Below are 16,236 nucleotides of genomic sequence, written 5' to 3'. Positions count from 1 at the left end.
TCTGCCTTTGTACAGTTCCAAGAGTTTTTTCAAGAGGAAATCCACAAAATACTATCACCAGCAGTAACAAGATGGCTGTCATTAAAATCTTGCGTTGACAGAGTGATTGAACAATTTCAACCGTTGAAGGCCTAACCTGCTGACCGCTTCTGTCGAAGACCCGTCAAACACAGTGGATAGCATGTTAGCTGCTATGAACAACCAATTTATCTACTTATACTTGGAGTTTTATGTCTTATGTTCTTGGTATGCTAACAGATTTTAATGTAATGTTCCAATCCGAAACACCACTTCTCCATAGATTGCGACCAGAGGTTCACAAGATGCTTCAAGATCTGTGTACAAACTACATGGACTTAAACTACATTAAAAATACACCCATCATGTCCATTGAGCATTCAAACCCCCGTCATTTCCTGCAATTAGAACAAATATATTTTAGGCATTCAGGCAACAGAAACATTTAATGAATTAAAGAAAAATGCAGAAAAGAAAGATATTGAAGTTTTCTTAAAAAGTATTTTAAGCTTCTATGTGGAATTGGTCACACAAATCAAATCTAGATTTGATTTTTCTGATGAAGTTTTTGATGTCCTCAGTGTCTTGGAGCCAAAAAGTGCCCAAACCTTCAAAGTAAGGTCTTTGGCTCATGTCATTAACAGATTTCCCGTTCTGAAGAAAGTTGTTGATGTCCAAAAACTCGACAATCAGTGGAAAAGTCATGCTTTGCTAGACTTCAAAGAGCATAAACTTGATGCAAATGAGTCTGCTATGCAATATTGGAAGGCTGTATTCAGTCTAAAGACAGTCGCTGGAGATGCTATGTTTACAGAAATACAAAAAGTGTTTTAACTTACTTTTTATACTGCCATTTTCAAATTCATCTGTCGAACGAATATTCAGTGAACTGAAGCATTGGCAAAACCAATGACAGAAACAAATTGAAAACAGAAACAGTCGTTTCATTGATGGGTACAAGGGAAGGAATCCGAAATAGCGGTGGATGTGTTAAATTTGAACCTACCAAGGAAATGCTCACAAGAAATATATGGCAATAAGAAATTAGGCCTTATTATTATTATTTGGCTTTTAAAAAAACTAAAACTGTGTTAATATAGCCAAATATATTGTGATTCATATTTTGGTCATCAAGTGATATATTGTGAAATAAATTTTGTGTGTATATTATATATATATATATTTATATATAAATAAATATTTTGAACCTGAGTTATAGAGTAGGCTAAACACATCATGGTAATGCTAGCCTTCTAAGGTTTTAATTTCAAGACTATGTGTGCCTAGCACTTTGCCTGACATTAAAAAATTGTGGTTTTAACACATTTAAAAACAGTGATCTAGTGTAATTTTTTCCATAAAGCTACAAGTTGAGTTAAAGGAAAAAAGTGGATTTTTTAGAACAACACATAACAGTTCATGTGATTTATCATACAAATTTATTAAACTGTACATCAGTAAACAACCTATTTTGGAGGTAGGATATCATGAAAGAGTGTTGTAAGTATTTTTGCTTAACCTTGCATGTTTGGTTTTGGTAGGCCTTTCCTAAAATAATACTTTGTAGGCCTATAGTATGTTCAAACCTAAAGCCTGTGCTTAGCTGGTTGACAGTGAGATTTTAGAAGTCATTTACATATTATATTCCTTTACTCCTTCTTTGAATCACAGCAGGATTGCATGATTAATGTCTGCTTTATCAGTTTACAAGTTTCTATTTAAAAAAACTTTGGCATGGATCCAAGCTCATTGAAAGTTAAATTTGTTTTTCTGAAACTAACTTTTTCATGCAAATTGTCCCTCTGTAAAAAAGTAAAAAGTTAATTTTTTTACAATATAAGTTATGATATTATGCTCTAAAATCAACCATATTCAATGCAATAAAAAATCCTGCTCGGTTTTAAGCCATTTAAGAGTGTCTAACCTAGAAAACCTGGAAAATGTCAGGGAATTTTATATATGTTCAGTTTGGTAGACACCCTGCATTTACAAAATATAGACTGTCATACGATGTCGATAACACACTTTAGTAGCCTAAATATACTTTTAAGCAAGGTGGTAATTTGGGCTCATAGGTGGTATTTTTTTCAGGTACTGGTGGGAATTTTCCAAAAAGTGGATTGGCAACACTGACCCTAAGTGATGTTTTGAAAGTGATCTGTAGCCATTATTAATTTTCATTCTATCTAACTATGCCTCGGTACAACAAAAAATCTGTGGTATGGGAGTTTTACAAGAAAAAACTACAGATAATCGAGTGCAATGTAAAGTTGTGTTCATCTTCCTATAAACATTTCGGAAAAAACACATCTAACTTAGTAACACATCTAAAGAATAAACATCCAGTTCAGTATTTGGACACCTCTGATAGACAGCCATCTCCTGGAATTTCAAGGAAGTCAAGGCACGAATCTTCCAGCAGGTCCCTTGGTTGATTCCGTAAGTAATGATGCTTCTACTAGTGGAACACAAACACAAGGATACCAACATATCTTGTGAATAATTTTGATTCAGAACCTCCACGCAAACGCCGATAAACAAATGAGACTAGTAGCACCTACCAAAATAAATCAAAAATCTGTTGATGACGCTTTGTTAGACATGATAGTTTTTTAGATTATCAGCCCTTACAGATAGTAGAGAAATGTTGGTTTTTCAAAAACTACACTAAGAAACTTAACCCGGACTACACTCTTCCAAGCAGAAAACTGTTATCGACCAAATTACTCGATGAAACGGTATAAGGTATTGCTCAGAAAGCCCTTAAACAAAAACTAGCAACAGTTGAAAATATTGCATTGACAACAGATATCTGGACGTCAGATAGTAATAGAAGTTACATGTCTTTAACATGTCATTTCATCCTTGATGCCAAGTTAAATTGCTAACGTGTTATCTACCTCTGAGTTTACCCTTGGATCATACATCTGATAACATAGCTAACGCTATAAGAAACATTGCAGAAGAGTGGGCAAGTACATCATAAAATTGTCGCTGTTGTTACTGATAATGCCAGCAATGTTAAAAAGGCTGTCAGAGAAATTTTACATTTGTGTAATCACTACTGTGTTGCGCATCCAACATTAAATCTTGCCGTTAAGGATTGCATATCGAAGGGCAATGATGAAAATGATCATTTAAAACATGATGAATTGATCAAAAATTATCAGCAAATGTCGTTCAATTTGTGGACTCATTTCAACCATAGTGCTAAATCTTCCTATAAATTGATAGATATTCAAAATCAAATGGGTCTAGAAACGCTTAAATTGAAGCAAGATGTCCAAACTCGGTGGAATGCAACTTTATTTATGTTGGAAACGGTTGGTCAAAGTTAAAATTCCTCTTTCAGCTACTCTGCCACTTATACAGTCACCTGTACCATCTCTAAATGCTTCTGAGTGGGATATAATTGACGACTGCATTGCTTTACTCCAGCCTATAGAAAAAATGTCAACATTTTTGTGCGGAGAAGCTTACCCTACACTATCCAGTGTTATACCATTAGTAAGAGGACTTCAAAGTGTACTAATAAAAAAGAACCCCCAAACAGATGCAGGTAAACATCTAAAATCATCACTAATTGAAGTCATTGACAAAAGACTGAAAGTTTATGAAAAAAAGGACATTGGGGGGTGGGGGGGGGGGGGGGTGGGGGGGGGGGGGGGTGGGGGGGGGGGGGGGTGGGGGGGGGGGGGGGTGGGGGGGGGGGGGGGTGGGGGGGGGGGGAAAACCATTTTAATGGACTTAAATTAGATATGTTAAATACAATAAACAACCTAGACTTTATTCTGAACAATACACTACATGGAAGTCTCATCAGAACAATTTCTGCCAAAAACTTTTCTCTTGTCTTTATGAAATTAGAAGAATTAAACAAATTGGAAATGCAGATGCTGGTAAAACAACTTGGTCATTGTTAAGTATGAATTAATAGTTTGGGGATGGAGAAACCTTAGTGTAGTCTTGATAATGTATATTATATTTCTTGGTATCATTATATAACAATGAGGTAAAACCGCAGGTATATCAAATGGCAATGGTTAAAGAAGCGGCAAACACGCTCTTGCTTTGCAAGGTTAAGTTAAATACATATGAAGTACAAAAACATACATGGAATTAATTTATTACTGTAATAATAAATTTAAATTAGACTTGGTAGTCAGCTAACTCAGTTACGTGAATAAAATAAATAATAATAGTATATAACTATAAAGAGAACCCAATCAACAGAACTACTGGAGAAATTTAATCAGAGACTTTATTATGGAGAGTTCAGGTCATAGCTGGACAACACACCAGTTGCATAACATAGTATAGAAATTAATGTTATAAGGGCAGAAGTGTAATCTCGTATCATTACGTAAGTGAATGTGAATTTTGTACAGAATGTTTATATAAGATGTTTTTATGCTTATATACATATAAATATATATATATATATATATATATAAGTATATTGAATATATATATGAATTGAATATATTATTATTCAATTCATATTTAAATGTGAGAATTCTATTCAGTATATTTGAAATTGAGTTTTAAAGAATTAGGCCCAGAAAACAGCAGTGGAGGAATCATGCGGTTTATTGTTATCGAGTAATGGCAAGTGATGAGGAACTTTTGCCGCAGGTTACTGACTCCACACTACCCTGACTGGCTGAATAATGACTAACTATAGGTACCTGCTCACCTTCATGATTGAACACTACGTGTTCTCACCCTTAAGAAGGGGTGAGTGTTATATATTACTTTACTTTGAATTCAAAGACAGTTTTAAAAAGCATACTAAGTGATTGTCTTATTACCCCATTGGGGATGAAAAGCAGTGTGTGTGTTCTATAACCCAGCGGACTGGATGCCAAAAGGCAAACGTGCCCGTGTCCATTCTGCATTTAGCAATAACCATTTCCAGTTGGAGGCACTAATCTAGGTTTGATGTTTTGCTGTTTCACAGTAAAGTAATACAAAGACATCTGGTAGAACAAGCTCAGAAGTATTACTAATTTAGTTTTGTTTGTAAATGGCATTCTGTATTATGTTCACTTTAGAGCTTCAAATAAGTGTGAGTTTTTTTATTTTAGTCTTTTATTTATAAGCTATTTACCTAAGTAATGTATAGAAATATGTTTTAAAATGGCAATAAAGAACTGCCGTGAGTACACAGCATGCGTAGCAGACCATGTGTTTCCACTGCAAATAATTTTGGTACGCCTGAATTAGCTCCTCACTCCTGACGTCTTGAAAGGGGGTGCTAAATCAGCGCAGTGTCCTTGTTATGCCCTGAATAAGTACCCACTGTGCACAGGAAGGTCTTAATTCAGCATTGACCGTATGCTGATTTAGCACCCCCTTGAATATGGGGGGTACTAAATCAGCATATATATCTTGTTGATGTGATAAATAAGCACCCCCTCAGATTAAAAGAATTAACATCTAACCATATTGTGATTTGGTAATGAGTATATTTCTTGTATTGCTATGACTTATTATTAATATTTTTTAAACAAGTAATTAATTGCCTATTATAAAAATATACTTTGCATCTAATATGCTTATGTTAAAAAACTAGGCTCTAGACATTTGAATACAACTTTATTTTACAGTAAATTTAATTTGAATCAAGGTACAAACTATGCAGAGGGATTGATACTCACTTAATCTGACATGTGTAATAAATATACATGTTCAAAGATTATATCAACCTATTAACTACTTTAAAAACTATTTTCTATTTGTTTTGGATTCTGCAAAGACCAATAAAACTTAAAAAAAAATGTTTGTCTAATAAATTAAAACTAATGAAGGTATTGTAAAAAAAAACAATGAGCGTCTTTATAAACAATGACAGACAAAAACAAACTTCTTAATTAAAAATAATAAGCTGCTTTATACACCATAAGACTTAAATTATTCACATCTGTAAAAAACTAAATAAAAGTGACTTTAGGTTACTTTTGTCTATTAAGAATATTAAACAAGGACAATCGTACAATAATGTTCAGACCACAATGCTTTTATTGGTGACAACATCATGAACCTACAAAGTATGCTATACTTAGGGAGGTCTGAAACATATTAGATGTATAATTCACAAAACCTCCTCTAAATCAAAACTATGTTAAAAGTGAGTAAACACTATGGTATCTTTAACTCCCTGGCAAACTCCATCTCCGAATTCAAATTATCACATGAATCCTCGTATCATTGAATTTGATAATATACAAGAATAACTTGATAGCTTTCAGACGTTTTCTAGTGAGTACATGAATTTTTTCAAATTTAAAGTTCCTTGTATACCAGGAAGTGAATTTTGTAAGCACTAAGTAAGTCAGTACCACAAACGGTTTAAATATAAAGATGTCTGAAATATATGACGAACAATTAACCATATACGGTAATCTTTATCAGCCGAATAAGATCGTCAGAAGGGCAGGTAAGGTTACCGGGGGTTAAAAGAATAGGCAATTCTTTCCTTGAGGGAGTTGAATCTATTATAGGACCAGGCGAATTGGTTCATCAAAGTTTGTGTTTACCGGATGGTTAACTTAACTGTAATCCAGAGGTAAAATTGTCAGAAGTCGACCAAATATTTTTATTGGATATGAACTAGTTAAAAAAGAACCTTTACGAATTAATATGCTCCAACCATAGCTACAGATGTCTTATTTATCACTTTTTTACTGCAGGTTTAAATTCATAAACTAATAATGCATCTTCAAGTTGACAGTCTCGTGTGATATCTACCTTTCTCCTAATTAAGCCAGAAGGGATATTTTGTATTTTATATTTCTGTATCTTTCTTTCCTTCTGAAGAATAGTTAGGCATGATTCTAATGAGAGCATATATGTAAACAATAGTAATAATTATGGGTGTAAGATATTTTCAGAATACCATTCTACGGTTTTTTGTGTAGTGTTGAGTCAATGCAGTTGTTCCATGATGATCCATATTTGAAAATATCTGACAAATTTGTTTGGCTCTTTAAGTCTTTCTCAGTTGATAAGGGAACCCACACGCACCACAGATTCGTCATCAACACTTATTGACCACATTATTGCAGACAAAAACTTCGTTCCTAAACACGTAGGTTTAATAGACACTTCAATCATGCTTGATGCAAGGGGAAGAAAGATAACTGATCATAAGCTTGTGTTTTGTGATATTTCTCAATACAAACGCCAAAGGGAAGCTAAGTATATAGCCTATAGAAACTTTCGATATGGAGAGTTTTTATTGATCGTGCATCAAACACTAACTGGGACGAGATTAAAGAATTAAAGTGTATCAATGAAATGACCGATAAACTGACAAAAGCTATATTAAAAATATCTTTGACATATGAGTTCCGTTAGTTAGAAAGCGTGTCACTAAAGATAGAGCACCATGGCGTGACGATTACATAAAAAGACTAACCGTAATGAAAAATAAATTGAGGAACGATTATGTAAAAACAAAGTGCCCCACCATTAAGCAATCTTATTGCAAATTGAGAAATAATTTAAACAATGCCATAATGCTTGCAAAGAAAAATTATTTCAAAAAAAAATTTAGATCTGAAAAATCCTAAAGCTTTCTGGAAGGCGATGCGAAGAGAAGGAGCGATGAATACTGGTCAAGATAATACGAATACTTGCAAAATAACTCCAGATGTATTGAACACTTACTTTGCTCAAATGGGTGCAGGAAACACCTCAAGTACAGATATGCTTAATTTTTATAAAAATAACTCACACAGTGAAACCAGGAGTGATTTTAAATTTAGGCAAGTGAGTGAGTATGAATAAGACAAGTAATAAACAGCATTTCTTCATCAGCTTTCGGAGTAGATGGTATATCCATCCATATGGTGAAAGGCTTAAGTCCATATTGTTCTGGAGTAATTACTCACCTTATCAATAAATCACTGATGGATGGTTGTTATCCGACGGCATGGAAGAAAAGCGTCGTGGTTCCGCTCCCCAAGGTACCAAATGCTTCTACTGCCTCTCAGTTTAGACCTATTTCTTTACTCCCAACTATATCAAAGGTGATGGAAAAGGTCGTGACAGAACAAATTATTTCATATATTGAAAATGAGAAAATCGTGTCCGAAACACAGTCAGGATTCAGGAGAGGCTTCAGCACCTGCTCTGCACTTTTAAATATGGTCGATGAAGTCTGCAGGGCCAGAAATAACAAAATGTGCAGTGTCGTAGCTGCCCTGGACTACAGACAAGCCTTTGATTCGGTAAATCATGATGTCTTACTAGCAAAGTTGAAGTTGTACGGGTTCGATGATTTGTCTCTGAGGTGGTTTTCATCGTATTTGAGAGGCAGGTCTCAAGTGACAAAGGTTGATGGTCAGTTTTCAGAATGGTTACCTAAAGCTATAGGAGTTCCCCAGGGGAGTTGTTTGGGGCCAATTCTGTTTATTTTGTATGTTGCAGGTTTGGACAGCCAGTTAAATTTCTGTTCATTGCATGCTTATGCAGATGATTGTCAACTCTTGCTATCTTACCATCCCTCAGAGGCAAACGAGGCTTGTATTCAGCTGGGAAATGATTTGTTAGCAGTTAGTAAATGGTCAGAAGATCACGGTCTCGGGCTGAACCCTGAAAAGTGTTCGGTCATGCACTTTGGTAAACAGACCCTAAATGCTGATATGGGAAATATTTTGCTCAATAGTGTTGATTTATTAAGGTGTGATAGGCTGAAGATTCTTGGAGTCAGCATAGACTCGGAGCTTACTTTCAATAGCCAGATTGAGTTGATACATCGTAGAGTTATGTGCAAACTTAGGATGCTTTACAGGCTGAAGAATATTCTTCCCGAGGCTGCAAAGTTGCAACTTGTGCAGGCCCTTGTTTTCCCTATAATTGAATATTCACTTCCCGTGTTTGGTTACAGCTTGAGTCAGGAACAACTTACAATTCTTCATGGGCTCCAAAACTGTGCAGTAAGGTTTGTTTACAATATTCGTAAATTTGACCATATTACAAGTTACCGCCGGAAAGCAAATGTGTTAACTATTAACACGTTAGCTGCCATGGAGGTCAGATCTGACCGGCAGTAAACTAGCCCTAAATGCCACGCTCATATTACTGCCCAACCCCGAAATTGCCAAGTTTCTAAAATTATTTTATTCATTAACTCGAATTGTTTTGTTAGTTAAAATTCATTTTCTGTCAAAACTGCATTGAAATCTCTTGAATATAATGCAATTTGAGCGTCGGCCATATCTGGCCGGCACAACATTTTTCGTTGTGATTTTTCATTAAAAATAACACTGCCGCCCAGATCTGGCCGGCACTATATTGCTCACTGTTGCGACTATTTTGTGCGCCGATGTTGGTATCAGTTAGGGCTGCCGTCTGCCACTGTCAGCGCTGTCAGCCACTGTCCTGCGCAGTAACCATTGCTCGTCCGTGCATTCCACTGCGTTCCCGCCATAGTGTATTGTATCTTCTAATAACCTATTGTGCGTGCGTAATCTTTTCTTTTAACCTAGTTTGAACGAAACTAAACTTGTGTAAACGATTTCATTATGAGTAGTAGAGACGTAAATGAAGAACAAATTCAAAGACTTTTGGACTGTCCAATGTCCAGTGAACCAGACCCTCAACATGAAATTGAGGAAAACATAGGTTCAAGTGTTGACGACACGGATGAAGATCCGGACTTTTTGCCAAGTGAATCGGATCATGACAGTAGTGATGATGAAGGCGAGGCTACAATGGAAATAGAGACAAATGATATGAACGGTGGCGATTCTGGTGAAAATGACGGAGAAGTGATGATGGATGAATGGACTGAATTTAAAGGTAGGCAACAAGAATTTCTTTTCACTTCTACTTCTGAGTACCATTTAAATATGGCCAATGATGCTAAACCTGTAGACTATTACTTAGCTTTCATTACTGACGACATTATACAAATGATGGTCGTAGAGACTAATAGAAATGCCAGTAAAGTATTGCGAGAAACGAGGTTGAACCGAAGTAGTAGACTTAATAAATGGGCTCCCACAGATGATGTAGAAATGTGGAAGTTTATTGGTATCCTCATATGGATAAGCTTGTCTAATCATCCCCGCATAACAGACTACTGGTCTGGCAACATTTTGTATAAGAATACTGTTGCTTCTCAAGTTATGAGCCGAAACCGTTTCCAGCTAATGCTACGCTTTTGGCATTTTAACGATCATGCTGCTGAGGAACGTGATGGGCGTATCGCAAAGATTTTGCCCCTAATTTCTAAGATGAACGACATTTTTTTGAACAAGAAATCTGCTGGCCAAGATCTCGTAATAGACGAGAGCATGATTCCCTTTAGGGGCAGACTGTCATTTCGACAGTACATACCCAACAAGGCCCACAAATATGGCCTAAAGATTTTCAAACTTTGTGACCAGCAAGGGTATACCTATTGTATAAAAGTTTACATGGGTAAAGGGACCATCCAGAATGAAAATAATGAATTAGTTTCAACCTCAGTGGTCATGGAACTCATGGAACATAACTTGGATAAGGGACACATCTTATATGTAGATAATTACTACACATCAGTGCAACTTGCCAAAAATCTTTTAGCTAGAAGAACCCACCTTGTTGGTACTGTGAGAGCAAACAGGAAAGGTCTCCCTGCCGATGTTATGAAGGCACAAATAAAAAAAGGAGAAATGAAAGCCCTTGAAAATGAAGATGGTATTGTAGTTACCAAATGGAAGGACAAGAGAGAAGTGCGAATGTTGTCCACCAAACATGAAGTAGAGTACGTTCTCACAGGAAAAATAGACAAAAAAGGCAATGACATTTTTAAGCCATTAGTGATAGTTGAGTACAACAAGGGAAAGATGGGCATCGATGTGTCTGACCAACTCTCATCTTATAGCACTGGTGTTCGAAAGTCAAGAAGATGGTACTATAAAGCAGCAGAAGAAATAGTTCTTGGAACCGCTGTTGTAAACTCTTGGCTGGCCTACACTAATGCTGTGAAAGCAAGACCTACAGCAGGCGGACATCAGAAAAAGCACTGCATGTCAATTACAACTTTTAAAGAAAATCTGGCTGTTTCACTTATGGGTCTAGATAATAACACTATTACTCCTGTAAAAGGTACAGGGCACCATTATCTGACTATATCTCAAAACTTTACTGGAGAGGGAAAGGGTAGACACAGGGTCAGAAGGTACTGCAAAATGTGTTATAAAAAAGCTGTACAAGTAAGTGGACGTGATGTGGCCAAGAAACTGGGCAAAGTGAACACATTTTGTGAGCAGTGTCCTGAGAAGCCATACTTATGTAAAGACTGTTTTCGTGAAGTTCACAAATAACATGTTTTATAACAAAGTGTCATGTAATTATTATCAATATTGCAAATTTTTACAATTTTATTTTATTTCACAACTAAATATTTTACAAGGAAATGTACTTTATTGAAAAAAATGATAGTTAGGTTTAATATGTCTGATTTATGTAAAAATTAAAACCAAACATTTGTAAATCATTGGCTGTACCTTTATTCAATCCTTGAACAATCACTCCATCACGTAAAATGTGTTTCTAACAAGAATTTAATTCATTTTGTAAGTATCAAAATGATCGATATTACGTAATAAATACTGCCGGCCATTTCTGGCCGACACAATACCATGACAACAAGTCAATATTTGAGTATTAATTTCCCGCGCTAAAGTAAGTAGACAACAACGGGAGTCGTTTTGTAGGTAAATAGCGATATTCAAGATCGCTAGAAGTTCAACAAATTGACTGTAGACCGCAGCACATAGTAAAAAACATAACCTAACATAACCCTGCTTTTTGATGTTGCCGGTCAGATATGGCCGACAGAAAGTTTTACCATTATATACGGTGCCGGCCAGATCTGACCTACATGGCATTTGAGAGAAGTTTCAAAAATACCTTTGGCAGCTAACGTGTTAAGGAGATTTGTAGGAGACAAACTGTCACCATAGTCCACAAGGTTCTTGACACTGGTAGACCTGCGTACCTGAACAAAAGATTGATGTTGCGGTCGGCGGTCAGGGAACGTCATACTCGGCAGGACGCCATGCTGCAACTGCCGAGGGTTCACCTGGAGAGGGGCAAGAAGGGATTCTCGTACTTTGGACCCAAGGAATACAATACCCTACCACCTGCTGTTAAAACCCTACCCTTAAGAAGTTTTAAAAGGAAGTTAAAAGAAATTAATTTAAGTTATTAGGTAGCCACTTATGTATACTTTATTTTATGCTGTTTCAGCTTATTATGTAATTGACCTGAGTTAATTTGAAAAGCAGTTTGTAAATACTGAAATTCGCTTGAAAATAAAGTCATTATTTATTTATTTTATTTATTTATCCACACTACACGTAATAGTGCATTAAAAAAAAGATAATATTTAGTATTTTACTGCAAATAATTACATGTAATTTTCTAAGGGCAGACCTGTTGAAGAATTATCTCTAACATTACAAAATAACAATGAGAACAACATTACAAAAAACAACTGTATTCCATGTTTCATTTGTTTGATACAATAAAGACAAATTTTGAAATGTACCTATTAAACTAAATGAAGAGCTCAAAGCTAAAAGGATGAGGATCCAAAATAATAAGTTTTGAGAAATCAAGACTTTAAGATTTAAAACTAAATTGAAAAATAATTAAAATAAAGAGCTCTTCATTTTGGTTACAAATTCATGCAGTACCTTACTGGGAACGTATATGTTATGTATTTTGGTTATAATTATAAATTTTAAAATTAAATATAGTAATTTTATTTTTTAATACCACTAAATCTTAGGCTAAAATGGATGAGGGTCCACTAACAAGTCTTGAAAATGAAACAAACAAATATTGATAAGATAGACTATATTTTCAAAAATTGTTTACAGATCTGCTTATGTTGATTACCTACAAATTCAATAACAAGATTGTTTGTAATGGATACATTTAACAGTTTAAGCATATGGCAGTGTGTCAAAATATGATTGAGACTTTACAGAGCAAAATCTTTTTAAATTGTTGAATATCATCGTAATTTTGCTTTTTTTTAAAGGTAAAAGTCCACAATATGCAAGCTCTGGCAGGTGAAAAACAGCCTTCTGGCAGGGAAAACGTGTTTCCTTTTAGACTTAGTAACAACACTTTCTTCATTTATGCCATTAAAAGACTGACGATGTAACATCATTCAAGGGTGATGGGAAACTATGGTTAGTTGCCGTACAGGTCGTGTTTTGAAAGGACAACTTTTTGCATATAAAGGAGAAAGAAATTTAGTCCAAGACTTAAAAAATTTCCTGGTTGTCGCAAGAAATCACTCTAAATCTGATTGGAAAAAAATCATTGTTATTTTTTCAAGTCTCTTAGTATAGTGTACAATAGTGAAGCATACGGAAAACAACACATTTTTTGTTTTGTCCTGCGCAGGAATCACAGAAAATTTTAAGTTCCTTTTACCTGCAAGTCAAGGTGGTTTTTGCACAGTTTTCAATTGTTACAGAATTTTCGTTGTCAGAAATTTTAAACTGCACAAAAACAACACTAACGGCCCGGCCTCCACTTGCGATTTGTTGTCGCGCGATTGTTTTGTCGCAGTCGCAAAAACTTAATTGAGGTGCATCCACTTGCGACAGAATCGTTGTAGATTTTGATCATGGATGACATCGAAGCAAGTGTTGTGATCGCGCTTTTTACTTCGTGCTAGACGTAAACGCGAAAACCATAATTACTGGGTTCACCCAATAACAAGTCAGCGATTACTAAAAGGGCAGTTTCACAAGTTATTTGAAGATTTGAGTGAACATCCTATAAAATTCTTTCAGTATTACCGAATGACGAAAAATAGTTTTGATGAACTTTTGAGAATAATTGGTCCATCAATTACATATAAAAACACAAAATGGAGATTGTCTATACCACCAGAAGAACGTCTATCAGTGACTTTGAGGTGAGTAATAATTACAGAAAATCAAATTATCTTATTGTTTATCTATTAAAAACTCTTTATTAAATCAAAACATTTTAAAAAAACACAAGTACAAATTAATAAAAATCAAATGTTATAGGAATAACTAAGGGTTAGTAGTTTACCCATTAAAAGAGTTACGATAAATCAAAAAGATCACTTCCACTTGCAGAGGGTGATGACAAAACACTTCCTGCAAAATCGTTGTAAAAATTCTGCATTGGCCCAGTATTTTGTGGATACACAGGTTGGTTAGAATTATGTCCGTAAGCAGAATGGCTATGCTGTGGCTGTTGTGTATGTTGGGAAGAGCTGATGTAACCAGGGCGTGGATTAATGTTTTCGAGCTTGCCTCATGACGTTTAAAATTTCTATCTTAGCATAATGCTTTTGCTCTTCATTTAATTTTCCTAACATTGGAACCAACATTAAAGCGAAGTGTTTATCTTCATTACCCTCGTCACTTTGTCTTGCTTTCAAAATGTTCAATAAAGATGTCTCATATGAGTTTGCATTTTGTTTTCTTACTATTTTTACGCCTTTCACGCTCGGTCTGTGCATTAATGCCAAGTGAGCATCTTGCAGTAGAATTAGAATTACCTTCTTGAATGTCATCAGATGTATCATGTGGTTGCTCTGGTTCATATCCATCCGTTTCATTGAGGGAGATATTACTAATAGTTTTCTTACCTTTTACAAAGGGAACCAAAAACAGCAACGCATCAAAATGGATATACTTTCTTCTTTTTGTTGCTCCTTGGCCTGATGTGGTTTTTCGTTGTGCTGCAATTTTCCCTCAAAAAGCAGTCCTTTAAATTCTTCCACTTTTTTTTGAACGTCTGTACCTGGAATACAAATTTAGTATTAACCCCCCTAGAATAATTAAAAATTATATTTTATTGATTTCAAATGTAAAACCTATGCCATAACTTCATCATAACACTTTTGATATAGTACCTCCTTATTTTCAGAATTTATTATTTTCAGGTACCTTGCCACTGGGAACAGCTTCATTTCGTTACACTTTGAATATTTATTGGGTGCCAGCACAATTGGTCACATCATTAAAGATACTTGCTCAAAATTGTGGACATGTTTACAACCAATACACATGCCTACCAAATCAGAGGAAGATTGGAAGGAGGATAGCAAAACAATTTTACTTGCGAACGAACTTCCCAAATTGCATTGGTGCCATTGACGGCAAACATATAAGAATTCAGAAGCCAAATCACTCTGGATTCTCTTTTTTACAATTATAAAAAATTACTTTTCGATTGTGTTACTTGCTGTAGTAGACGCAGACTATTGTTTTACAGCAATCGATGTAGGATCTTACGGTAGTAACAGTGATTCAAATATTCTGAAAAACTCCGCACTAGGTGCAAAGTTGATTGATGGCAAACTGAAACATCCCTCAAGCTCAAACTCTTCCTAATGACGAAAATGGAAAACCTATGCCATTTGTTATAGTTGGAGATGAAGCATTTGCTACATCAAGAAATATAGTGAGGCCTTATCCCAGGAAGAATTTATCCATGAAACAAAGAGTATACAACTACAGAATGTGCCGTGCTCGAAGAATGGTGTGGAATGCACGTTTGGTATTTTAGCCAAACAAATGGCGAATTTTCCATCGGCCATTGAATGTCCAAACGAACTTAGCGGATGACATTATTAAATCATCCTGCGTTCTCAACAACTTTGTAAGAAGAAAAGATGGTATTCGAGTTGAAGATGAATGCTATGAGTGTCCGCTGGTATGTATACAACAAGTCGGTGTACGGGGTAACCTCTTCAGGTATCGAAGCAAGAGACTACTTGGCAGATTACTTCATTTCAACCTCAAGGCTCATTTACCTTGGCAATACGACCATGTTTAAATCAATAAGAAGAAGTTGGCATAATAATACATGGAAGTGATTTACAGAAGAAACCTCTGTTTAAAAAATTGTTTAATACATGTTAAGAGTAACTAAAGTTTAATAATTTCATTATTAATCATTTATACAACCATATCTTGTTAGCCAAAACTACATTTTGGTTTAAATAAATTGCTAATAAAACTATGAACGATGTTTTATTTACAGAAACCTATTAGGTAGACCCTATTAAAATGAAATATTGAAAAAAATGTTTCTTGTGAAATAATAATAAAAAATAAACAAAACTGTTGGGAATAAATTAAAAAAGCATACAATATTTTAATAGACGATAATATAATAGATTTATAAGATAATACAAATATCAAAAGACGAAAATAA

At 35.1% G+C, this 16,236-nt stretch overlaps 2 protein-coding genes across 2 annotated transcripts; both read left to right on the top strand.

Moving 5' to 3' along the window:
- The first annotated feature begins 9,548 nt into the window (after positions 1-9,548).
- On the top strand, positions 9,549-13,189 carry LOC124361225 (piggyBac transposable element-derived protein 4-like). Its single transcript, XM_046815267.1, has 3 exons — positions 9,549-11,191; positions 11,959-12,163; positions 13,064-13,189. Exons 1-3 carry the CDS (start codon positions 9,549-9,551, stop codon positions 13,187-13,189), a joined length of 1,974 nt encoding a protein of 657 aa, XP_046671223.1.
- Positions 13,190-13,735: 546 nt separating this feature from the next.
- Positions 13,736-15,173, top strand: LOC124361223. Its single transcript, XM_046815266.1, has 2 exons — positions 13,736-13,954; positions 14,960-15,173. The coding sequence occupies exons 1-2, from the start codon at positions 13,839-13,841 to the stop codon at positions 15,171-15,173; spliced, it is 330 nt and encodes a 109-aa protein (XP_046671222.1). The 5' UTR covers positions 13,736-13,838.
- The last annotated feature ends 1,063 nt before the right edge of the window (positions 15,174-16,236 follow it).

The sequence above is a fragment of the Homalodisca vitripennis genome, chromosome 4 (genome assembly GCF_021130785.1).
Source record: "Homalodisca vitripennis isolate AUS2020 chromosome 4, UT_GWSS_2.1, whole genome shotgun sequence".
Taxonomy (NCBI): domain Eukaryota; kingdom Metazoa; phylum Arthropoda; class Insecta; order Hemiptera; family Cicadellidae; genus Homalodisca; species Homalodisca vitripennis.
Note: the sequence above shows the minus strand (reverse complement) of the source record. Positions and strands in the feature narration are given on the sequence as shown.